We start from the raw sequence: 26,469 nt of genomic DNA, 5'->3' as shown, positions 1-26,469 counted from the left end.
GTCTTTCAGCGAACTTATCCCTGGTTATGGGTATGCACTTTGTTGTACGTCGCTCTGGATAAGAGCGTCTGCCAAATGCCAATAATGTAAATATGTTTCCCTATGTAAATAAACTATGAGTTTTTACTGGGAATAAGAATGTAAAAAGAATATTGGGAATTTTGGCTTATCATATACAGTACACTCAGTAAGCACTTTATTCTGTAGACCTGTACACCAGCTTGTAAATGCAAATATTTAATCAGCCAATTATGTGGCAGCAACTAAATGCATACAAGCAAATACATTGTCTAGTAGTTCAGCTGTTTTTCAGACCAAATGTCAGAATGGGGTAGAAATGTGATCTAAGTGATTTTGACTGTGGAATGATTGTTGGTGCCAGACAGGCTGGTTGGAGTATCTCAGAAACTGCTGATCTCCTGGGATTTCCACACACATCAGCCTCTAGAATGGTGCAAAAAACTAGCAAAAAAAAACAAAAAACAAAACAGTGAGAAGCAGTTCTGCAGACAGAAATGCCTTGTAAATGAGAGAGGTCAGTGGAGAATGGCCAGACTGGTCAAAGCTGACAGGAAGGTGACAGTAATGCATATAACCACACATTACAACAGTGGTATGCAGAGGTGCATCTCTGAACACACAACACATCATAAGTCTAAGTGGATAGGCTACAGCCGTCGAAGTCTAAAAAAGAAGTCAAATAAATACCTAATAGTGCTTTAAAAGTAGTCCAATAATTAGAACAGAAGAGATCTTCCCCTTTTTTGGCAAGCAGGAAATGATCTGTGTCTTAGTCTTTGCAAAAAGGAAATCTCACACATTTCTGAGACAACCAGACCTACAACTGTACATGAGCAGCAACATGGAAACAGGCAAGTTCAGTTGAAGTTACTGTTTCATAAAAACCTTAAAAATATTTGAAACAACAAAGATTGAAGGGAAAATATAAATTCCTTGCAAAACATTCTTGCAACTACTTTGACTCACCTTATAAATATTAAAATGTGAAATCAGATAATATACATTTTTTGTGTGATATTGTCTTTGCTTATTGTCAAGATCATTTTAAATAATCAATAGTAATTTCAGAAATATATGCAAGATTGAAAGGAAACAGATATTTTTAAGCACAGTTCTGTCTCCTCAAGCTACCTGTTGAGGGTATAGCAACATAGTCTGTATATATTTTTCCCTATGTAAATAAATTATGAGTTTTTACTGGGAATAAGAATGTAAAAAGAATCTTGGGAATTTTGGCTTATCATATACAGTACAGTCAGTGAGCACTTTATTCGGTAGACCTGTACACGAGCTTGTCAATGCAAATATTTAATCAGCCAATTATGTGGCAGCAACTAAATGCATACAAGCAAATACATTGTCTAGCAGTTTTCAGACCAAATGTCAGAATGGGGTAGAAATGTGATCTAAGTGATTTTGACTGTGGAATAATTGTTGGTGCCAGACAGGCTGGTTGGAGTATCTCAGAAACTGCTGATCTCCTGGGATTTCCACACACATCAGCCTCTAGAATGGTGCAAAAAACTAGCAAAAAAAAACAAAACAAAAAACAGTGAGAAGCAGTTCTGCAGACAGAAATGCCTTGTTAATGAGAGAGGTCAGTGGAGAATGGCCAGACTGGTCAAAGCTGACAGGAAGGTGACAGTAATGCATATAACCACACATTACAACAGTGGTATGCAGAAGCGCATCTCTGAACACACAACATATCATAACTCTAAGTGGATAGGCTACAGCAGTCGAAGTCTAAAAAAGAAGTCAAATAAATACCTAATAGTGCTCTGTGAGTGTTTAACCAACATTGTATTATGCACAGCCATAAAAAAATTAAATACAATGAAGTAAAATTGACCTTTGTCCCACTTTAATTTTGGCATTTTACAGGGGAGGGGAAAACAGAAATGGAAGATTACAGTGAATATTACTATCTAGATGATAATGACATTCAACCGTGTAACAATGGCAATGTTCGGGAGTTTGGTCGCATCTTCCTCCCCACCCTCTACAGTCTGGTCTTCATCGTGGGCCTCATGGGAAATGGACTGGTGGCTCATGTGCTGGTGGCTTACCACAGGAGGGCCATGACTATGACCGACTTCTGTCTCCTCCACTTGGCCGTGTCCGACCTGCTCTTCATTATTTCTCTGCCCTTCTGGTCCTACTATGCAGCAACAGAAGACTGGCCCTTTGGGGACTTCTTGTGCAAAACTGTGACTGGTCTGTACCTGCTGGGCTTTTATGCCAGCATCTTTTTCATGGTGCTGATGAGTGTGGATCGCTATGTGGTCATCGTCCACGCTGTCACCACTGCCCGACACAGATCCATGCATGTGGGCATGGCCCTGTGTGGAGTGATCTGGGTCATCAGTCTCTGTGCCTCTCTCCCAACCATCATCTTCACACAAGCGGTGAACGAGTCTGCTTCTTTCACCTGTAAGGAGGAGTTTCCTCAGGACAGCAAATGGAAGGAGGTCACATATTTTCAAATTAACCTGTTAGGGTTATTGCTTCCTCTCTGTATTATGGTGTTCTGTTACTCCAGAATAATCCCCACTTTAGTCACACTGAGATCTGTCCAAAAGCACAAAGCCATCAGATTAATTTTCATTATTGTGATTTTGTTCTTCCTTTTCTGGACTCCATACAATATCTCCATATTCCTGCTTGCTCTGCAAACTTTAGGCTACTTCAGTGACTGTGATTTCAGCCAGAATCTAGTTCTTTCTCTGCATTGGACTGAGACCATTGCGTTCACTCACTGCTGTTTGAATCCAATCATCTATGCTTTGGTGGGACAGAAGTTTCAGAGAAGGGTCCTCAAATTGCTTAGGAAATGGTTTCCATGCATTTTCTCATGTAATTCCTTAAATTCTTCTCCTGTGGACCTGTCTGACAGAATATCCTCATATTCCAGATCAACAGAGCATAAATAGTACAAGGGTTATGTGACTGGGTTTGAAAATACATCTTTATTTTTTCATGTTTAGCTATTGCTTATTATTAATATAATTAGATGTATAATAAATATAATTTGATATAAATATATGATATATATGTAAAAAAGCCAAATGTATTGAGCCTTTACAAGAAATGTATTTTAAAAATGAATGATATTGAAGGGTTAATTTGAGGAATATAGGTAAGGCCTGTAGCGTAGTGATTAAGGTGCATGACTGGGACACACAAGGTTGGTGGTTCGATCCCCGGTGTAGCCACAATAAGATCCGCACAGCCGTCAGGCCCTGCTTTGCTCCAGGGGAGGATTGTCTCCTGTTTAGTCTAATCAACTGTATGTTGCTCTGGATAAGAGTATCTGCCAAATGCCATTCATGTAATTAATATAACACATACAAACTGAATTTCTGAAATATAAATGATTATGAAATGGAAACACCAAAATATAGAATGTTCACACTTCAGCTGAAAAAGTAATCAATTTATTTAATGTGTTATTGCTTTACTGTTTGACATTTTGACAGACACGTCCAAAGAGAAAATAAAAAAATATGGAGATAATGCAAAAAGACCAATAATAGTTCAGAATAAATGACCTGGTGTTATGGTATTGGAAGCAACAAGATGTACATCTCATAGTGTCATGTAATACAGTATTGCATATTCTTTGGTTCCAAGAAATACTAAGAAAATACAAGAAATACAAAAAAGTGAAAGTGAAAATGTGTCCCATTAAGCCTGAAGTACACCAAAGCAGAAATGATACTGTGTAGGTCAGATAGTATCATTTCTGCTTTGTTTTTTCAGCCTTCCAGCTGCACACTCCAATTAGTATGGCATGCTTTTGATCACTGCACTGGTAGAATTTCCTCTGGTTTCCGAGAGAAATTAACATATTACTGCTATTAAGAGAAAAGCAGATGTCTGAGAACATATAGCCTTGTGGTACATTCATCTGCTTTGCTGCCTATGTATTTTAAAGCAGCTGCCTACACTGCAAAAAAAGTGTTTTATTCTTGTAAGTGCCGTAATTATTATTACGTTTTATTATTCAAGCGCTGTTGCCTAAAATTGTTATTGAGAATGTGTTAGTTGACTAGGGAACGATGTCAGCATTTAATAACATTTAATGTGCATGTATGTTAAAAGTGCACGTTACCCTGTGTGGGGTTTGGGGGCGGCTGGGGGGCTATCGGCCAGCCGCCATTAAAACGTTGCGTTGAAATCTGACTGCATGATCACGTGTTTCCTGAGCAATAAAACTATTGAGCTTGAATTCCTGGTCTGTCATTTTCATGATGTGCGAATGAGCGATAGAAAACTGATAGCGCAAATGTCACCATTCCGATTTGTTTGGTGCAGGCGCCCTGTGCCGCCCCTGGCAAGATGCCGCCCTGGCTGCCCAATGCCGCCCTAGCTGCCCATGTCGCCCATACCAAAATCAATGCCTGATGACACATGAAGCTTCTGGAGACCATCCCAGACAAGCACATGGTGAGTTTCTCACTGGAGACCATCCCAGACAAGCACATGGTGAGTTTCACACTGGAGACCATCCCAGACAAGCACATGGTGAGTTTCACACTGGAGACCATCCCAGACAAGCACATGGTGAGTTTCACACTGGAGACCATCCCAGACAAGCACGTGGTGAGTTTCACACTGGAGACCATCCCAAAGAGAAAATAATATGGAGATGATGTAAAAAGACCAACAATAGTTCAGAATAAATCACCTGGAGTTATGGTATAGGAAGCGACAACATGTTAATCTCATAGTGTCATATAATACTGTATTGCATATCTCTCACAAATGCCCTTGAAAATGTGTCCCATTAAGTCTGAAATATGCCATCTTGTTACAGAGCTGTCTGGGACCATGGCAGCATCATTTCTGCTTCGTTAGAAATGAGTAAACCAATATTTTCTTCAGTCATCCAGTTACACACTCATATTAGTATGGCATCATGCTGTGCAACAACCTCTCCCAGGGTTGTGAAGTCCCCCTGACCTCACCACACCCACCCCTGCGTCCCGGCGCCCCTTTGCTTTGCACGCCGACGGGCTGCTACCAAGGAGGCCTGGCTCAAGGCCAGATAGAAAGACCGGTGGACATCTGCTGAATCATCAAGACTCCACCGCTTCATAAGTAACCCTGCAGAGATCCGGGGGCAAGACCAGTCCAAAACCAGTGGATGACACTCAACTGTACGAGGACTGGCAACGGATGCTACTATGCTGCCATGAAGAAATGGGGTGGAGGAATAGAGCTGTGTGGAGGAATAGAGCCAGGCTGCAGTTTGATAGCACAATCATAAGGTCTATGCAGTGGCAGGGTGGTGACCTTTTATTTGCTAAATACCTCACTGAGGTCTGAATAGACGGAATCATCAAGCTCCATTTTGTTGGGGAATTTCTTTCGTGTTTGTTTAGGTGGGGATGAAGACAGGACACTTGAGACCAAATTCAATGATAAACTATTTAATGAGACAACTTAGTAAGCAAGGAATACAGATAACAACTGAGCAGACTCTCAACCAATTTGCTCAGCTGACATCCAGGAGCTCACACTTCTTCCAACTTCAAACCACTCTTTATTCCCTCATGAGCCTATGCTGATTGGTCGGCATCCGTGATGGACTGACAACATCTGCTTCTCCTCCAATCAGGAGGCATCCTTATCCTTAATTTCAAGAAGTCACAGTATTTTCTTGTGACTTCAAGACAGTTATTTTCATCTGTTAAGAGCAATCTGAGCAAACTAGGTCACCCGCCTAAAAGTTCCTGTTCTTCCTAACAGTTCTCAATTTTTTAAGCTTGCGGTTAACACCATCTGGTTGAAACTTCCTGCATGCAGCATTTGTGCAGTTGCAAACACTTTTGATTAATAGCTCTATGGAACTTCAGGTCTGGGTCAAGTTCAGGCCTGGGTCAAGACATTTTAAAATAATTCCACAATTTCCAAGGAGGCCTGGCTGAAGACCAGCTCATAAGCAACCCTGCAGACCTCTGGGGGCAAGACCTGCCCCAAAACCAGTGTACGAGGACTGGCAACGGATGCTACTATGCTGCCATGAAGAAATGGGGCCTGATGGACAGTGCCTCTATGGGGAATGTGGCCTGATTGACTTGAATGATGACACTATCACTTGACTTGCTATGACAGAGCTGGAAATCTAATGACATACGAAAGAAGAAGTAATGGCACTTAAAGGTAAGATTGTGTTAAAACATTGTTACAAGGCCATTAAATCACTTCCTATCATTGAAAAAGCCTCGCTGACATGTTGACTCACCCTCTGCCTGTGTTTATAGTCCTTAAATTCGGTTTCAAAATATACAGTTGATGGACCGCCACTCTGTATCAAAACAATGTACAGCTGCACAATAATTCAAGCTCATTGGTTGAAAATTGGTTCTCACTGCCACAGCCAATGGTGTGGGGGCTAATTCTGATTGTTCGCATGTACAGTAAATCCTCAAATTGTGTCCGGGATTCTATTTGAAGCCGGGCCTCGGATAATAGCCGGGGGCGTGGCCGATTCGGACAAATAAAGGCCGGCCCCCAAATACAAGCCGGGGTAATATTGCCTACAAGTAGGGCTATCAGTCCATGAGCACTAGAAGACATTGTTTTGATTTAACTGAATTAAATAAAAGAGCTCTTCTTAATATTTTATATTGTTGGTTGGTTTAATACTGTTGCCAATGAAAAGTCGTTGTCCTACACCATGGGTCTCCAACACGTTGCTCTCAAGCTACCAGTCGCTTGCCGCCCACTTCTAAGTAGCTTGCCAAAGGCTGAAGCAGTATACATTTAAACACAATTGTTGCCGCAAGGCATTCCAGCCTACGAATTTAATAAAAAGTAAATCAGGCAAAATAAAAAATTTACTCAATTTAGGCTACTTGGCAACGCAATAAGGTTTCCATGTATTTACAGCACAGCGCACATTCAATGAATGAATGAAAGCGGCTTCCTTGGCTCGCAATAAACAGACGGGTGGAAATCCCGACACTCTTTCAACTACATAAAACTTAACAGTGAACCATCAAATACCCCCCAGATTTCAGTGCCCATCAGTCCCAACATTTAGCAATAGAATCAAAAGTAAATTAAATCCCAAACCAAAGCGAAAATCTTTTGATAGCCTACCGGTATGCTGCTCCAAAAGAAACACATGTCTCACAATAAAACACACTTTAGGAAAAAAAGATCCTTAACTTGCTGTTATCTACACTAATTTGTTATTGTTATTGAAGGCGTGTCTGGCAAGTTGTTATTTCATGGATTCTGGACTTCTATGTGATTTATTGTGTTTGAGAATATTTGCAATAAACTAAGTCTGTTAAGACTGACACTATGACTTAGCAAATGGTGTTTCCTGATTAGCCTACACTAATTGATTTCTGAACGGTTACAGGAAGTGTTGAACAGTGTTGGCCCACTTTAAGTGTAGCCTTTTACTTTATTTCTAAGAATAAAATTCTACAACAGAAGCCTAATAATAAATAAAGGCCTGCCTCGAATACAAGCCTGCCCCAAATAAAGGCCTGTGCTTTGTGCAGCCTAAGTAAATAAAAGACCCCGGACACAATTTGAGGATTTACGGTAGCTCCCCAAATTGCACTCCAGACATGCGATCACTGAAACTCTGTATACTATTGCTTATTATCCAGAGAAGACTACATATCTAGATATAAAACAATACCAGTTAGCAACAAGCAAATTAGCGATAGTTAGCTTGACAAATTCACAATCTCCACCTGAGGCAATACGAACATAGTAGGTATACAGAGTTTCAGTGATCGCTTGTCAGGAGTGCAATTTGGGCAGCAACATGTTCCTTTTATCTCTTTACGTGTTCAATCATCGGTGTTTAGCTAAACCTTTATTTCTCTCAAACTGCAAGTTACAGTTGCATCGCTTGTGGTAGACTATCATATCTTAATTATATAGCCAGCTAGTTACATCGCCAAATAACTTGCTTGCTTGTGTAGCACACCAAAGTCAATATTTCATAGAGTCACCTGTTCGGCAAACATTTTCTGACTAGAACACTAGAAAAGACCGCAGGCTCTGGGGGAGGGATAAACAGTGTTGTGGTTTGAGGTTGTTTGTTTGTCTCTTGACCATTAGGAGTCTGAAATTAACTATTATATCTTTAAAATCTAAAGTAGAAAATATTAACTTGTTTAAATGACTTATTTCTTGTCAAGTGAAAATGGTCTTTCCCCATTGGCATATCTTATGAGTGAAACGGTCTCACCTCACTGGCAACCTTATGAGCCTTTAGCAACAACTACTGTACTTCTTAAGTTTAATATATATATATATATATATTTATTTTCTTTTTTTTGGTGACTAAACCGTATTTTCACAAAAGTAGTTTCTGTAGTAGGACCTGGAGAAATGCCTGAGCTAATGCCATGAAAAATGAAATAACAAAAGTTGTGCCACCACTTTTATTAGATCTTTAAAATAAATCAGAAATGTTTGCAGGCTTGTTTGCTGGATGACTTTACTGCATACTGTATTTAGGGTTGCCAGATTTGATTTGTGGAAAACCGGGACATTTGACGCGCGAGGCGGGGCGTTAAACCATATTTGCAAATATACTATGTTAACAGTTGTTGGACAGTTATTGCCTCTCTTACCTGTATTTGTCCTGACATAGATGCGCGCTGGGGCAAGCAGAGGAGGAATCAGGGAGCTGTGTATATAATTTAGAGTGAGACACAAGACCGTAAGCGCTCAAGGGTGCGTTTATTCACAAAAAAATAAATCCGAAGTATTAGGCGATATGTCTATGCGATTACTTCTAGGCTAGTTGCTAGCTGAACTTTCCCACGCTGAGGTCGTTGAAGTGAATGCACGCGCCAGACTGACAGCCTGCGCAGCAGTTGCTAGGTGATAAGTATAACTTTCGTATTTCTGATACCAATTAAAGTTTTACTGATTTTTACCTGTTTACAGACACGGGATTGGATGTCTAAACGTAAAGAGGATAAAATAGAATAGCAGGAGAAAAATCCAGTTTTATTTGGAACTCTGACATTTAGAATACCAAAAAACTGGGACAATTCATTTTCCGAGGCAGTCGCTCAAGAAAGAGATCAATCCGGGGAAAACCTGAACGTGTGGCAACACTAACTGTATTAAGTAAATTTCATTTGAGTAATTTTAAAAGTAGCAAAGAGACTACTTGTCCTTTTTTGGCAAGCAGGAAATGATCTGTGCGTCTAAATCTTTGCACATAGGAAATCTCACGCATTTCTGAGACAGCCAGACCTACAACTGTACATGATCAGCAACATGGAAACAGGTGAGTTGAGTTGACGTTACTGTTTCATAAAAACCTTTAAAATATTTGAGACAAAGATTGAAGGGAAAATATTAATGCCTTGCAATTGCTACTTTGACATCGCCTATAAATATTAAAACGTGAAATCAGATAATATACTTTTTTTTGTGTGTGATATTGTTTTTGCTTAATGCCAAGATCATTTTAAATAATGAATAGTGATTTCAGAAATATATGCAAGATTGAAAGGAAACACTTATTTTTAAGCAAAGTGCTGTCTCCTCAAGCTACCCGTTGATGGCAGTGCAATATAGTCTGTATATATTTTTCCCGATGTAAATAAATTATGAGTTTTTACTGGGAATAAGAATGTAAAAAGAATCTCTGGAATGTTGCCTTATCATATACAGTACACTCAGTAAGCACTTTATTTGGTAGACCTGTACACCAGCTTGTAAATGCAAATATTTAATCAGCCAATTATGTGGCAGCAACTAAATGCATACAAGCAAATACATTGTCTAGCAGTTCAGCTGTTTTTCAGACCAAATGTCAGAATGGGGTAGAAATGTGATCTAAGTGATTTTGACTGTGGAATAATTGTTGGTGCCAGACAGGCTGGTTGGAGTATCTCAGAAACTGCTGATCTCCTGGGATTTCCACACACATCAGCCTCTAGAATGGTGCAAAAAACAAGCAAAAAAAAACAAAAAAAAAAACAGTGAGAAGCAGTTCTGCAGACAGAAATGCCTTGTTAATGAGAGAGGTCAGTGGAGAATGGCCAGACTGGTCAAAGCTGACAGGAAGGTGACAGTAATGCATATAACCACACATTACAACAGTGGTATGCAGAAGCGCATCTCTGAACACACAACATATCATAACTCTAAGTGGATAGGCTACAGCAGTCGAAGTCTAAAAAAGAAGTCAAATAAATACCTAATAGTGCTCTGTGAGTGTTTAACCAACATTGTATTATGCACAGCCATAAAAAAATTAAATACAATGAAGTAAAATTGACCTTTGTCCCACTTTAATTTTGGCATTTTACAGGGGAGGGGAAAACAGAAATGGAAGATTACAGTGAATATTACTATCTAGATGATAATGACATTCAACCGTGTAACAATGGCAATGTTCGGGAGTTTGGTCGCATCTTCCTCCCCACCCTCTACAGTCTGGTCTTCATCGTGGGCCTCATGGGAAATGGACTGGTGGCTCATGTGCTGGTGGCTTACCACAGGAGGGCCATGACTATGACCGACTTCTGTCTCCTCCACTTGGCCGTGTCCGACCTGCTCTTCATTATTTCTCTGCCCTTCTGGTCCTACTATGCAGCAACAGAAGACTGGCCCTTTGGGGACTTCTTGTGCAAAACTGTGACTGGTCTGTACCTGCTGGGCTTTTATGCCAGCACCTTTTTCATGGTGCTGATGAGTGTGGATCGCTATGTGGTCATCGTCCACGCTGTCACCACTGCCCGACACAGATCCATGCATGTGGGCATGGCCCTGTGTGGAGTGATCTGGTCATCAGTCTCTGTGCCTCTCTCCCAACCATCATCTTCACACAAGCGGTGAACGAGTCTGCTTCTTTCACCTGTAAGGAGGAGTTTCCTCAGGACAGCAAATGGAAGGAGGTCACATATTTTCAAATTAACCTGTTAGGGTTATTGCTTCCTCTCTGTATTATGGTGTTCTGTTACTCCAGAATAATCCCCACTTTAGTCACACTGAGATCTGTCCAAAAGCACAAAGCCATCAGATTAATTTTCATTATTGTGATTTTGTTCTTCCTTTTCTGGACTCCATACAATATCTCCATATTCCTGCTTGCTCTGCAAACTTTAGGCTACTTCAGTGACTGTGATTTCAGCCAGAATCTAGTTCTTTCTCTGCATTGGACTGAGACCATTGCGTTCACTCACTGCTGTTTGAATCCAATCATCTATGCTTTGGTGGGACAGAAGTTTCAGAGAAGGGTACTCAAATTGCTTAGGAAATGGTTTCCATGCATTTTCTCATGTAATTCCTTAAATTCCTTAAACCTGTCTGACAGAATATCCTCATATTCCAGATCAACAGAGCATAAATAGTACAAGGGTTATGTGACTGGGTTTGAAAATACATCTTTATTTTTTCATGTTTAGCTATTGCTTATTATTAATATAATTAGATGTATAATAAATATAATTTGATATAAATATATGATATATATGTAAAAAAGCCAAATGTATTGAGCCTTTACAAGAAATGTATTTCAAAAATGAATGATATTGAAGGGTTAATTTGAGGAATATAGGTAAGGCCTGTAGCGTAGTGATTAAGGTGCATGACTGGGACACACAAGGTTGGTAGTTCGATCCCCGGTGTAGCCACAATAAGATTCGCACAGCCATCGGGCCCTGCTTTGCTCCAGGGGAGGATTGTCTCTTGCTTAGTCTAATCAACTGTATGTTGCTCTGGATAAGAGCGTCTGCCAAATGCCATTCATGTAATTAATATAACACATACAAACTGAATTTCTGAAATATAAATGATTATGAAATGGCAACACCAAAATATAGAAGAAAAAGTGAAAATGTGTCCCATTAAGCCTGAACTACACCAAAGCAGAAATCATACTGTCTAGGTCAGATAGTATAATTTCTGCTTTGTTAAAAATTAGTGAACCAATATTTTTTTCAGCCTTCCAGCTGCACACTCCAATTAGTATGGCATGCTTTTGATCACTGAACTGGTAGAACTTCCTCTGGTTTCAGAGAGAAATGAATATATTACTGCTATTAAGAGAAAAGCAGATGTCTAAGAACATATAGCCTTATGGTAAAATCAATCAAAAACCATCTGCTTTGCTGCCTATGTGTTTTAAAGCAGCTGCCTACACTGCAAAAAAAGTGTTTTATTCTTGTAAGTGCTGTAATTATTATTACGTTTTATTATTCAAGCGCTGTTGCCTAAAATTGTTATTGAGAATGTGTTAGTTGACTAGCGAACGATGTCAGCATTTAATAACATTTAATGTGCATGTATGTTAAAAGTGCACGTTACCCTGTGTGGGGTTTGGGGGCGGCTGGGGGGCTATCGGCCAGCCGCCATTAAAACGTTGCGTTGAAATCTGACTGCATGATCACGTGTTTCCTGAGCAATAAAACTATTGAGCTTGAATTCCTGGTCTGTCATTTTCATGATGGAGCCCCCCCACGCTACAATATCATTGACCTGATGTGCGAATGAGCGATAGAAAACTGATAGCGCAAATGTCACCATTCCGATTTGTTTGGTGCAGGCGCCCTGTGCCGCCCCTGGCAAGATGCCGCCCTGGCTGCCCAATGCCGCCCTAGCTGCCCATGTTGCCCATACCAAAATCAATGCCTGATGACACATGAAGCTTCTGGAGACCATCCCAGACAAGCACATGGTGAGTTTCTCACTGGAGACCATCCCAGACAAGCACATGGTGAGTTTCACACTGGAGACCATCCCAGACAAGCACATGGTGAGTTTCACACTGGAGACCATCCCAGACAAGCACATGGTGAGTTTCACACTGGAGACCATCCCAGACAAGCACGTGGTGAGTTTCACACTGGAGACCATCCCAGACAAGCACATGGTGAGTTTCACACTGGAGACCATCCCAGACAAGCACATGGTGAGTTTCACACTGGAGACCATCCCAGACAAGCACATGGTGAGTTTCACACTGGAGACCATCCCAGACAAGCACATGGTGAGTTTCACACTGGAGACCATCCCAGACAAGCACGTGGTGAGTTTCACACTGGAGATGCTGAGGAACCACAGTTTCTGGCTACACACCAGCGATGGCCAACGCAGCAGGGTACGGAATCTCAAGAACCATCTTCAGCTCCTTGCGAGCCACACCGGTAAGCCAACTGCCTATACTTGCTGGCATCGCCCCTCCCGATGTGAGGCGAGAAGCAGCCATGTTGGCCCTCTCCCAAAAGGCACTGTTGAGTGTAGACCACCTCCTCCACAAGGTTGTCATGGGGATCCCACAATGCCCACACCTCAAGCCCCTTTGCTTTGCACGCCCACGAGCTGCTACGCATGGCACTGGCAGACGTGTCCAAGGAGGCCTGACTCAAGACCAGATAGAAAGACCGGTGGACTTCTGCTGAACCATCAAGACTCCACTGCTTCATAAGTAACCTTGCAGACCTCCGGGACCTTGCCCCAAAACCAGTGGATGACACTCAACTGTATGAGGACTGGCAACGGATGCTACAATGCTCTAACCGAGAAAAGCTGTCCGCTAAATTGTGCATGGAACTTGTCATGCTTCTCCCCATGTTGTTTCTCAATGTCTGACTGATGCTGATGCAGCTGTTGAATAGCTCCTGCATGGGAAGTCAAGGCCGCCTGCTGCACAGCAAGCACAGCTTGTTATCCGCAGGCCCTAACATGTTGGGGTTTTTGCGTACTGTGAGGGGGGGTGTGGGGTGTAAGGCCACACACAGACACCAGGGTTTCTAAAAGCTATTTCCAAGCAAAGAACCACTAAATCTGTTGCTAAAGGAACAGGAAAATGAAAGTTTTAAAAGAGGAATAACTGAAAGCTATCCAGAAATACTTTTACTATGCAAAAATACTTCACCCAATATGAAGGAAACTGAAAACTACCCCACTGGTTCTCTCAAAGGGAAGTATCAAGGGGGCAATCTGAAATATATTCAAAACGGGTGGGAAGACAAATAAATCTAACCCCAGTACAGAGACTGACACAGGATCAAAGATACAGGTGAAAATAAACAAATAAACAAACAAAGGGAGTCATACTCCCACAAATACTTCTCTCAGTGAAAATAAACTAATAATCCAACAAAGGGAGAGTTAGACTCCCACTAACTCTACTCTCAGTGAAAATGAACTAATACTCTCACAAAGGGAGAGTTAGACTCCCACAAACATTTCTCTCAGAGAAACAGCGATACCGTTTACTGACTTGAGAATTACGTAGAAGCACCTGAGTGCTGTGAGATGAGGGTATGGGCTGATGATGCACCTGTGAGAAAATAGGCTGAAAAGGCTGTCAACGGACCACACCACCGTCCAGTGGTCCAAACAGGTACTGCACTGTGAGAGAGTTGGCTTCTTTCACATTATTACATTACATTACATTACGTGGCATTTAGCAGACACTCTTATCCAGAGCGACGTACAACAAAGTGCAAATCAAACACAATCAATCAAACACCTGAAAGGTACGATTTCCTGAAGGCAGTGAATGGATGCAGGTCACATATTTTCAAATGAAACTTTTATTGATATAATTAGATATAAATATATGATATAATTTGTGTGTCCTGGTCAATTTATTATACCCTTGAACATAATTGTAAGTACCTATTTTATCTGTTATTTGTTTGAATTTATTAGTTTTTTCCATTCCATCTCAATAACATCTTTTATTTTCCTGAATTTTTTTTAGCCTTTACAAGAATTGTTTTAAAAATGTATTTTAGAAATGTGCATCTTTTCACCTGAAGAATATTAATGGGTTAATTTGGGGATTTAACATATACAAACTGAATATATTCAATATAAAAAAATAGCAAATGGCAGCACCAAAACACTTCAATTTAAAAAAAGTCATATATTATTTAATGTGTTATTGCATTACTGTTATAAAATATACTTTGACAGACTGGTCCAAAGAGAAAATAATATGGAGATGATGTAAAAAGACCAACAATAGTTCAGAATAAATAACCTGGAGTTATGGTATAGGAAGTAACAACATGTTAATCTCATAGTGTCATATAATACTGTATTGCATATCTCTAACAAATGCCCTTGAAAATGTGTCCCATTAAGCCTGAAATATGCCATCTTGATACAGAGCTGTCTGGGACCATAGCAGCATCATCTCTGCTTCGTTAGAAATTAGTAAACCAATATTTTCTTCAGTCATCCAGTTACACACTAATATTAGTATGGCATCATGCTGTGCAACAACCTCTCCCAGGGTTGTGAAGTCCCCCTGACCCCACCACACCCATGCCTGCGTCCTGACGCCCCTTTGCTTTGCACTCCGACGGGCTGCTACGCAAGGCACCGGCAGATGTGTCCAAGGAGGCCTGGCTCAAGACCAGATAGAAAGACCGGTGGACTTCTGCTGAACCATCAAGGCTCCACCGCTTCATAAGTAACCAGAGCTCCGGGGGCAAGACCAGTCCAAAACCAGTGGATGACACTCAACTGTACGAGGACTGGCAACGGATGCTACTATGCTGCCATGAAGAAATGGGGCCTGATGGACAGTGCCTCTATGGGGAATGTGGCCTGATTGACTTGAATGATGACACTATCACTTGACTTGCTATGACAGAGCTGGAAATCTAATGACATATGAAAGAAGTAATGGCACATAAATGTAAGATTGTGTTAAAACATTGTTACAAGGCCATTAAATCACTTCCTATCATTGAAAAAGCCTCGCTGACATGTTGACTCACCCTCTGCCTGTGTTCATAGTCCTTAAATTCGGTTTCAAAATATACAGTTGATGGACCACCACTCTGTATCAAAACAATGTACAGCTGCACAATAATTCAAGCTCATTGATTGAAAATTGGTTCTCACTGCCACAGCCAATGGTGTGGGGGCTAATTCTGATTGTTTGCATGTAGCTGCCCAAATTGCACTCCAGACATGCGATCACTGAAACTCTGTATACTATTGCTTATTATCCAGACGAAGACTACATATCTAGTTATAAAACAATACCAGTTAGCAACAAGTAAATTAGCGATAGTTAGCCTGACGAATTCACAATCTCCACCTGAGGCAATACAAACATAATAGGTATACAGTGTTTCAGTGATCGCTTGTCAGGAGTGCAATTTGGGCAGCGTTCCTTTTATCTCTTTACGTGTTCAATCATCGGTGTTTAGCTAAACCTTTATTTCTCTCAAACTGCAAGTTACAGTTGCATCGTTCATATCATATCATATCTTAATTATATAGCCAGCTAGTTACATCGCCAAATAACTTGCTTGCTTGTGTAGCACACCAAAGTCAATATTTCATAGAGTCACCTGTTCGGCGAACATTTTCTGACTAGAACACTAGAAAAGACCGCAGGCTCTGGGGGAGGGATAAACAGTGTTGTGGTTTGAGGTAGAAAATATTAACTTGTTTAAATTAAATTACTTATTTCTTGTCAAGTGAAAATGGTCTTTCCCCATTGGCATATCTTATGAGTGAAATGGTCTCACCTCACTGGCAACCTTATGGTAAATGGTAAATGGTAAGCATTTATATAGTGCCTTTATCCAAAGCGCTGTACAATTTTTTTTTTTTGTAGTGTGGTGACTAAGCCGTATTTTCACAAAAGTAGTTTCTGTAGTAGGACCTGGAGAAATGCCTGAGCTAATGCCATGAAAAATGAAATAACAAAAGTTGTGCCACCACTTTTTTAGATTTTATTAGATCTTTAAAATAAATAAGAAATGTTTGCAGGCTTGTTTGCTGGATGGCTTTACTGCATACTGTATTTAGGGTTGCCACATTTGATTTGTGGAAAACCGGGACATTTGACGCGCGAGGCGGGGCGTTCAACCATATTTGCAAATATACTATGTTAACAGTTGTTGGACTCCCTATTGCCTCTCTTACCTGTATTTGTCCTGACGTAGATGCGCGCTGTGGCAACCAGAGGAGGGATCAGGGAGCTGTGCATGTAATTTAGAGTGAGACACAAGACCGTTGCAGTTTTAAGCGCTCAAGGGTGCGTTTATTCACAAAAAAATAAATCAGAAGTATTAGGCGATATGTCTATGCGATTACTTCTAGGCTAGTAGCTAGCTGAACTTTCCCACGCTGGGGTCGTTGAAGTGAATGCACGCGCCAGACTGACAGCCTGCGCAGCAGTTGCTAGGTGATAAGTATAACTTTCGTATTTCTGATACCAATTAAAGTTTTACTGATTTTTACCTGTTTACAGACACGGGATTGGATGTCTAAACGTAAAGAGGATAAAACAGAATAGCAGGAGAAGAATCCAGTTTTATTTGGAACTCTGACATTTAGAATAACAAAAAACTGGGACAATTCATTTTCCGAGGCAGTCGCTCAAAAAAGAGATCAATCCCGGGAAAACCTGAACGTGTGGCAACACTAACTGTATTAAGTAAATTTCATTTGAGTAATTTTAAAAGTAGCAAAGAGACTACTTGTCCTTTTTTGGCAAGCAGGAAATGATCTGTGCGTCTAAATCTTTGCATATAGGAAATCTCACGCATTTCTGAGACAGCTAGACCTACAACTGTACATGAGCAGCAACATGGAAACAGGTGAGTTGAGTTGACGTTACTGTTTAATAAAAACCTTAAAAATATTTGAAACAACAAAGATTGAAGGGAAAATATTAATTCCTTGCAATTACTACTTTGACATCGCCTTATAAATATTAAAACGTGAAATCAGATAATATACTTTTTTTTTGTGTGATATTGTTTTTGCTTAATGCCAAGATCCTTTTAAATAATGAATAGTGATTTCAGAAATATATGCAAGATTGAAAGGAAACACTTATTTTTAAGCAAAGTGCTGTCTCCTCAACCTACCTGTTGATGGCAGTGCAACATAGTCTGTATATATTTTTCCCTATGTAAATAAATTATGAGTTTTTACTGGGAATAAGAATGTAAAAAGAATCTCTGGAATTTTGCCTTATCATATACAGTACACTCAGTAAGCACTTTATTCGGTAGACCTGTACACCAGCTTGTAAATGCAAATATTTAATCAGCCAATCATGTGGCAGCAACTAAATGCATACAAGCATGTAGACATTGTCAAGAGGTTCAGCTGTTTTTCAGACCAAATGTCAGAATGGGGTAGAAATGTGATCTAAGTGATTTTGACTGTGGAATGATTGTTGGTGCCAGACAGGGTGCTTTGAGTATCTCAGAAACTGCTGATCTCCTGTGATTTCCACACACATCAGCCTCTAGAGTTTGCAGAGAATGGTGTGAAAAAACAAAATAATCTGGTGAGCAGCAGTTCTGTGGGCAAAAACGCTATGTTAATGTTAATGAGAAAAGTCGGAGGAGAATAGCCAGAATGAACATACAGTGCATTCCTCAAGTATTTTGACAGTGGGACAATTTCTGTTCTTTTGGCTCTGTAATCCAGGACCTTGGATTTAAAATGAAACAATGAATAGGAGGTTAAATTGCTGAAGACCAAAAAGGGATGTAATTCCTACACGGATCACCCGGTATGAATGTAAATACCCTCAAATTCAAGGTGACAGTCCGCACTCTAACCTATTCATTGTTCCTATTCATTTCTAGTTTTTACATTCTTATTCCCAGTAAAAAACTATTTACAGGGAAATAAATGTAATGGGAATAAGAATGTATTTCAGGTTTTTAAACTATTAGCAGGCGGCACAGATGGTGCAGTGGGTAGCACTGCCGCCTCACAGCAAGGAGGTCCTGGGTTAGAATCCCCGTCGGCCGGGCCCTCTCTGTGTGGAGTTTGCATGTTTTCCCCGTGTCTGCGTGGGTTTCCTCCGGGTACTCCGGTTTCCTCCCACAGTCCAAAGACATGCATGTTAGGCTGATTGGAGAGTCTAAATTGCCCGTAGGTATGAGTGTGTGAGTGAATGGTGTGTGTGCCCTGGGATGGACTGGCGACCTGTCCAGGGTGTATTCCTGCCTTTCGCCCCAATGTATGCTGGGATAGACTCCAGCCCCCCTGCGACCCTGTTCAGGATAAGCAGGTTCAGATAATGGATGGATGGATGGAAACAATTAGCATTAACCTCATGTTCATTGTTTTATTTCAAATCCAATGTGCTGGAGTACAGAGTCAAAAGAGCAGAAATTATACCCCGGTCCTTATTCATGCAATTATCTAATCAGACAATTGTGTGGCAGCAGTGCAATGCATACAGTCATGTAGATACAGGTCAGGAGCTTCAGTTAATGTTCACATCAACCATCAGAAGGGGGAAAGAAATTTGTTCTAAGTGACTTTGACTGTGGAATGATTGTTGGTGGCAGACCGGGTAGTTTGAGTATCTCAGAAACTGCTGATCTCCTGGGTTTTCACACACACACTAGTCTCTAGAGTTTGCAGAGAATGGTGCGAAAAATAAAAGAAAAAAAAATCCAGTGAGCAGCAGTTCTGCAGACAGAAATGCCTTGTTAATGAGAGACGTCAGATGAGAATGGCCAGACTGGTCAAAGCTGACAGGAAGGTGACAGTAACGCAAATAACCACACATTACAACAGTGGTATGCAGAAGAATGCACTAAACACACAGGGCATCATAACTCAAAGTGGATAGGCTACAGCAATCAAAGTCTAAAAAATAAGTCAAATAAATACCTAATAAAGTGCTCTGTTAGTGTTTAACCAACATTGTATTATACACAGCCATAAAAAAAACAATACAATGGATTTGACAGTATTTGTACATCTGGGGAAATTAGTATGTTTTTGAATGTTTAATTTGTTCTTGTGAAATCCAAGGTTAATGGTGAAGCAATGAAGTAAAATTGACCTTTGTCCCACTTTAATTTTGGCATTTTACAGGGGAGGGGCAAACAGAAATGGAAGATTACACTGAATATTACAATCTAGATGATAATGACAGTCAACCGTGTAACAATGGCAATGTTCGGGAGTTTGGTCGCATCTTCCTCCCCACCCTCTACAGTCTGGTCTTCATCGTGGGCCTCATGGGAAATGGACTGGTGGCTTATGTGCTGGCGGCGTACCACAGGAGGGCCATGACTATGACCGACTTCTGTCTCCTCCACTTGGCCGTGTCCGACCTGCTCTTCATTATTTCTCTGCCCTTCTGGTCCTACTATGCAGCAACACAAGACTGGCCCTTTGGGGACTTCCTGTGCAAAACTGTGACTGGTCTGTACCAGCTGGGCTTTTATGCCAGCACCTTTTTTATGGTGCTGTTGAGTGTGGATCGCTATGTAGTCATCGTCCACGCTGTCACCATTGCCCGACACAGATCCATGCATGTGGGCATGGCCCTGTGTGGAGTGATCTGGGTCATCAGTCTCTGTGCCTCTCTCCCAACCATCATCTTCACACAAGCGGTGAACGAGTCTGCTTCTTTCACCTGTAAGGAGGAGTTTCCTCAGGACAGCAAATGGAAGCAGGTCACATATTTTAAAATTAACCTGTTAGGGTTATTGCTTCCTCTCTGTATTATGGTGTTCTGTTACTCCAGAATAATCCCCACTTTAGTCACACTGAAATCTGTCCAAAAGCACAAAGCCATCAGATTAATTGTCATTATTGTGATTTTGTTCTTCCTTTTCTGGGCTCCATACAATATCTCCATATTCCTGCTTGCTCTGCAAACTTTAGGCTACTTCAGTGACTGTGATATCAGCCAGAATCTAAGTCTTTCTCTGCATTGGACTGAGACCATTGCGTTCACTCACTGCTGTTTGAATCCAATCATCTATGCTTTGGTGGGACAGAAGTTTCAGAGAAGGGTACTCAAGTTGCTTAGAAAATGGCTGTCAATTTTTTCATGTTATGTCTCCAATTCTTCCACTGCAGAGCTGTCTCAGAGAAGGAGTTCAACCTTTTCTAGATCTTCTGAGATTACCTCTGCTCGGTTTATGTAGGTGAATTAAGTAGAATGTGCCAATATGGTCTTATTAGGTCTTATATTAAACACACTTATTAGTAGCATTAAGAATAACATCTTAGATCTTACACACACACACACACACACACACACACATACACATTTGACTATTTCCAAGTTGCCTGAGGAGGAAGAGTTTTTAATGCAAACATAACTTTAAACGCATTCAAATAAGTTCAATGATTTACTAAATTAGTTATTTTTTTATGATTTATGTTCACATTTTCTGATTGAATTGCCTAATTTCCTCATTGTTAGATTAGTAGATTTCATGCTGTATTTGTCTTCTGTGGACTTGAAATCAACATATTTCCTGTAAATTGTTGAATATGTATGCATTTTATTTGGACATTAAAGATTGTATCAATAATATGAAATGTATGTAATACATGGTGTCATCTTCATTCATTCACATTTCCCTGTAGCTTACTGTTGCATGCAGCAAAGGTGTTGCATACATACTTAGGATAAAATATGTTGCATACATTTTCAATGGTAGCACATGCGTGGCATGTTGCAAAATCCTTAGCTTTTTCTACCTAGGCTAGTTTTCCAGGTCATACTTGCAGAAGAGAAGTGAGAAGTCATCTGCCTGTTTAGATAACAGGTAAATAGAGCTGATGTGCCTCAGCAGCGCTGGGCTCGAGCTGCAGCCGAGGCTGCTTGTATTGCAGGAGCCGGGCGCAGCACAGAGAGAAACTCTTCAGATGAGGAAGTGAGAGCCTGTCACCCATGCGGGTTTCAAGGAAATGAAATTGCTCAACAGTTTTCTGCTTGTACTTTCTTGTACAAAGCTACCACTATTGATTCACATCAGTTGGCTTTTTCCGAGCCTATCCTTCCATCAATAACGACACCTTTAAGAGATCTTTAAGATGTGTATATATCCAAAAGTGTGGTAACAGTAGTGTTATTTTTGCGATATACTCAAGGCATTTAAATCAAAAGATGAATATAAGAAAAGTACAATCAGCTTTAATTTCTTGGTACTTAGATGTTTTCTATTTTCCAGAAACCTTTAGTCCACCTATGCTCAGCCATTATGCAGCAAAGTAGTGCAGCAGATTTAGCTTAGTCACTGTAACCATCTCCATATGGCTCAGAGAAAGCCAAAAATGTACAGTCTGAGACCACTTGTGAAATTGGTTTTTACATTATTTTCAATTTATTTTATTCTAATTTGCATAACATATTTGTGAAAAAATACACTCAAGCTGTCTTGGACTCCACACAGCAAAACTTGATGATCCATGTTATCCTAGAATTATGTGACACTGTTCCAAAGAGCATAAGTGATGTTACTGAATTTTGACTGGCATTTGTCTTCAAGTGCCCCCATAAATATTCAATGGGATTGAGGTCATTTGATTGTGGGTTTGTGCAGCGCTCCTTGGTCTTCTTTAGTCTTCAAGTAGTTCTCACCTGAAAGTACTAGTTCTCACCTAGTAATGAAAGGGACCCACTCCTCTACAATAACAAAAGTAAAGTGTTTTTCAGACATTCACAACTTAAAAACTAAGTACTATAAATAAATAAAAATTACATTTCCTGTAGATAAGACACGCTTTTCATGCTTCAAACTTCTGTTTGTGGTAATTCCTTGATCTAAAGGTGAGCAATATGCAAAAAAAAAAAAAAAGAATCATGAAAATAAAATGGAGAAACCACCAAACTCTTGTTTAATAGCAATAGTGAGTCATGGTAAAGCTTTTGATGTTCGCCACAACACTCTTGCGGGGACAGATAAACTTACTCAAGCATGCGGATGACGATCATGCTCAACAATGAACAAGTGAGAGATTACAGGAAAACCTTCTTCACACATTGTGTTTCCTTGAAAAAGTGCGCAGGAACAATTCTATGAAACAATTTTTACCAGTGTCATCAAAAAAAAAAAAAAAAAAGCAAAGACAAAAGAAATACCACACCTTCACAAAATCCAAAAGCATGCATTATAACATATGCTGTGAGAGAAGGAAACTTTACAGTGCTTTCTTCTGAAGCAGAGAAAGGAGAGACACACAAGGGATGAGGTAAGCAACACATCAAACTGAGTATATGGGTGTGCATAGAAATGTGTAGACCACAGATATAAATGACAGACACTTGTCAGGTTTCAGGGGTTACCATTGATATGTGGCGGGGAGGGGGTTAATGTGATACAAGTCTGTCGGTGGGTTTCTCAGGTGGATGTGACATACTCTAAAAATTCTGTTTAGATTGCCAGCAACAAACATAAAGCAACAAACAGCAGAGCACCAATCTAATTAGCAAAACACCCTCAATCAATGCATGTGCTCAGTAAATATACACATGGGGCTGGTGGTGGGTAAAATGGCATCTTTTAATAAAAATGTTCTAAGGAACCAAAATATTCAATCAATTTTTCGGAATTATAATACAGTGGCAAGACTTTCATGATTAGAATAAATTATGATAAATTCCACAGCCTCGGCGACCGGTAATGAAATTGTAAGTAAGTTAAAGCACAAATGCCAGTGCTTACATATCAATGTTTGACCATTGTAAATACAATAAAAATACATACAAAATTTACTCATCTGGACACAAAGGAAAAAGGGTTATCAGGGGTATCATGTCTCGGTCATGTTCAGGATTCCATTGCTCTTAAGAACCCCAGACCCAGCAAAACAACACCGTGATACCAAAGATATCCCATCATATTTCACCATATGTGCTTTTCAGTATAACCTGCCTTCTTTTGATGCCAACCTAAGAACTGTTTGATTTTGAGTTTAATCTAGCGTTTTTTAAGATGCTTCCAAATCAAGTTCAGTGCTGGAACTTGGAAAAAATATCCTCAAAATTATTCAGACAGTAAGTGCACTGCTTTCAATTTTATTCACCTAATTTTAATAAATATGTATCCACTTTCAATAAAAAGTTCAATGGTACCAAAAAGCCAAGACATTGCATATGTGAACGCAGTTGGTTTCAGATATTTCTTTCAATAGTAGAACAGTATGAATTGTCATTGCACCAAGGCCAGCATTTTAATCCTGTTTTTAGTTCTGGCACTGAGTCGACAGGACCTGATCTGGGCAGGCAGTTTGAAGATTATGGATTAATGCTAATTAATGACACAGTAATATTTTAACAAATTCAACAGACATAGTTTGTAAGCCATTATGTCCCTTTATCTTTCACTTTCAGAATGAATGACACAGAGAATACCACCTACGATTACTTCTATCACAATTATGAAGCCAGCAGCCCCTGCAGCACAGATGCCACCCTAACCATGGGCCCTGGATTTCGGTCAGCACTTTTTCTGACCATCTTCGTCCTCGGTATCATTGGTAACTTTGTTGTTCTGTGGGTCCTCATCCGGTTCATCAAGCTGAAAAGCCTTACAGATGTCTGCCTCCTGAACCTGGCCATCTCTGACCTGTTGGTGGTGCTCTCACTGCCCCTGTGGGTATACCGTGCTACAGAGCAGGGGCTAAACAACAACAGCTTTTGTAAAATCACTGTAGGTGTCTACCGGATAGGGCTCTACAGCGGGTTCCTGTTTGTGTGCCTGATGAGTGTCGATCGCTACCTGGCCATTGTCCATGCTGTGGCTGCAATGCGTGCCAGGACCCTTCGGTATGGGGTAATCGCAAGTGTGATCATCTGGACCACGTCCATTTGTGGCGCACTGCCAGATATAATATTCACTGTAGTTTTTGAAGAGGAAGGTGTGCTATCCTGCCAAATTGGCTATAATACAGAATCGGTGACGACTTTTAAACTCATCCGTAGCTTTGCGGAGAATGCAGTGGTGCTCTTTGTCTTCCTCCCTATAATGCTGTTTTGCTACAGCAAAATCCTGGCTGTATTACTGAGGACTCGGAACTCCAATAAGCACAGAGCCATGAGGCTGGTCTTTGCAATTGTCGGCTTGTTTGTGGTCACCTGGGTTCCATACCACATGGTGGTTTTCGTGATCGATTTAAGGGCTCTGGATGTTGAGAACCATTGTGGGGCATCGAGATGGACAGATATGGCCCTGGACGTAACGGAGAGCATCACCTTGGCACACTGCTGCGTGAACCCAATCATCTACGCTTTTGTGGGAGAGAAGTTCCGGATGCACCTGAAACACGTGCTGTCCAGAATACCAATCTGTGGAGCTTTCTGCCAGTTTTCAGTGATCCACAGCAAGGTGTCTGAGAACGATACGTCCAACATGACGGTTTGACAGCAGTCCAACAGTACAACATCCCAGAAACAAGAGAGCTGTTCTGTTGAGCTCCCACTTTCATCAACCATTTCCTGCATTTGTGGACATTATCGTATGATCTCAGTGCACGGCTTATAATTTGCAGGTGGGAAAATGGAATTTATATTTCCATGTACAATATTGAATATCCAATGGACACACAGTCTTTTAAAAGGTCTTATACTGTAGGTCTAAGAACAGCCAATTATATCAGCTGAAATAACAAAGGGGCATGAATGCATGTTGGTAAGAATATTGGGGGTCTATTCATTCAGTGCATAAAGTGCATATTGCCTATTGAAATATCATAAATAAATGGAATATTGCTAATTTCCTTGATAGCTCCAAAAGTTCCCAAGTAATCCAAAGTAAAGCCTTGAAAGATACTGCTGGATTAAAATCATATTCCTGAATATGAAATAAAACTGCACAATAACTGGAAATAGTCATCACTACCTCACTTATTTACCTTATTTACAATTGCTAATAGCAAGGTACTGTAAGCATTCTTTTTCTTGTAAATTGCCATGCAAAGGATTTAGAAATAATACTATTAAAATGTTGCATGTTTTTTCTAATACTATGCAATTTCAGGTAATTACATGCTTGCTTTAATTATCCTTAAGATGTGAAACGTGGCAAATTGAATTGATTGGACATAGTTTAGAAAGGCACACACGTGCGTATATAAGGTCTGACAATTCACATGGCATGTCAGGACAAAAAACAAGCCATGAAGTTCCAGGAGCTCTCTGTGGTGAGGCATCGATCAGGGCAAGGGCATAACAATTTGAGTGTTCCCAGGAGCACAGTGGCCTCAATAATTGTGAAATGGAAGATGTTTGGAACCACCAGGACCCATCTAAGACTGAGTAACCGGGTGAGAAGGGCCTTGGTCAGGGTGACCAAGAACCCGACAGTTTCGGAAGTCCTCCGCAGAGATGGGAGAACCTGCCGGAAGGACGACCATCTCAGCAGCACTCCATCAATCCGGCCTGGATAGACGGAATGGATAGATGGAAGGCACTCGAGTAGAAAGGATGCAAAAGCCCGCTTGTAGTAAAAGCAACTCTGAGAGCATGAGGAAAAAGATTCTCTGGTCTGATGAGACTAAAATTTAACTCTTTGGGCAGAACTCCAAGCATTATGTCTGACTATGTCACTTGGCTAATACAGAGAGGTACTTGAAGAAAACCTGCTCCAGAAATGAAAATGAAGCATACAGTCAAGACAACGCTGGAGTGGCTTCAGGACAAGTCTCTCACTGTCCTTGAGCCCTAGCCAAAGCCCAGACTTGAGCCCC

General features: G+C 40.6%; 3 protein-coding genes and 1 pseudogene across 3 annotated transcripts; all 4 read left to right on the top strand.

The window, feature by feature from the left end:
* Nucleotides 1-1,911: 1,911 nt before the first annotated feature.
* On the top strand, nt 1,912-4,201 carry LOC133140282 (C-C chemokine receptor type 1-like). Its single transcript, XM_061260086.1, has one exon. The coding sequence runs from the start codon at nt 1,923-1,925 to the stop codon at nt 2,952-2,954; it is 1,032 nt and encodes a 343-aa protein (XP_061116070.1). The 5' UTR covers nt 1,912-1,922; the 3' UTR covers nt 2,955-4,201.
* Nucleotides 4,202-5,951: 1,750 nt separating this feature from the next.
* Nucleotides 5,952-12,447, top strand: LOC133140128 (C-C chemokine receptor type 1-like; annotated as a pseudogene).
* Nucleotides 12,448-16,931: 4,484 nt separating this feature from the next.
* Nucleotides 16,932-21,329, top strand: LOC133136652 (C-C chemokine receptor type 5-like). The gene is made up of 3 exons (XM_061254298.1): nt 16,932-17,185; nt 17,536-17,600; nt 19,855-21,329. Exons 2-3 carry the CDS (start codon nt 17,579-17,581, stop codon nt 20,916-20,918), a joined length of 1,086 nt encoding a protein of 361 aa, XP_061110282.1. The 5' UTR covers nt 16,932-17,185; nt 17,536-17,578; the 3' UTR covers nt 20,919-21,329.
* Nucleotides 21,330-22,777: 1,448 nt separating this feature from the next.
* si:cabz01093077.1 (C-C chemokine receptor type 4) lies at nt 22,778-25,609 on the top strand. Its single transcript, XM_061262712.1, has 2 exons — nt 22,778-22,974; nt 24,116-25,609. The coding sequence occupies exons 1-2, from the start codon at nt 22,970-22,972 to the stop codon at nt 25,143-25,145; spliced, it is 1,035 nt and encodes a 344-aa protein (XP_061118696.1). The 5' UTR covers nt 22,778-22,969; the 3' UTR covers nt 25,146-25,609.
* The last annotated feature ends 860 nt before the right edge of the window (nt 25,610-26,469 follow it).

Source organism: Conger conger, chromosome 1, assembly GCF_963514075.1.
Source record: "Conger conger chromosome 1, fConCon1.1, whole genome shotgun sequence".
NCBI classification, from domain to species: domain Eukaryota; kingdom Metazoa; phylum Chordata; class Actinopteri; order Anguilliformes; family Congridae; genus Conger; species Conger conger.
Note: the sequence above shows the minus strand (reverse complement) of the source record. Positions and strands in the feature narration are given on the sequence as shown.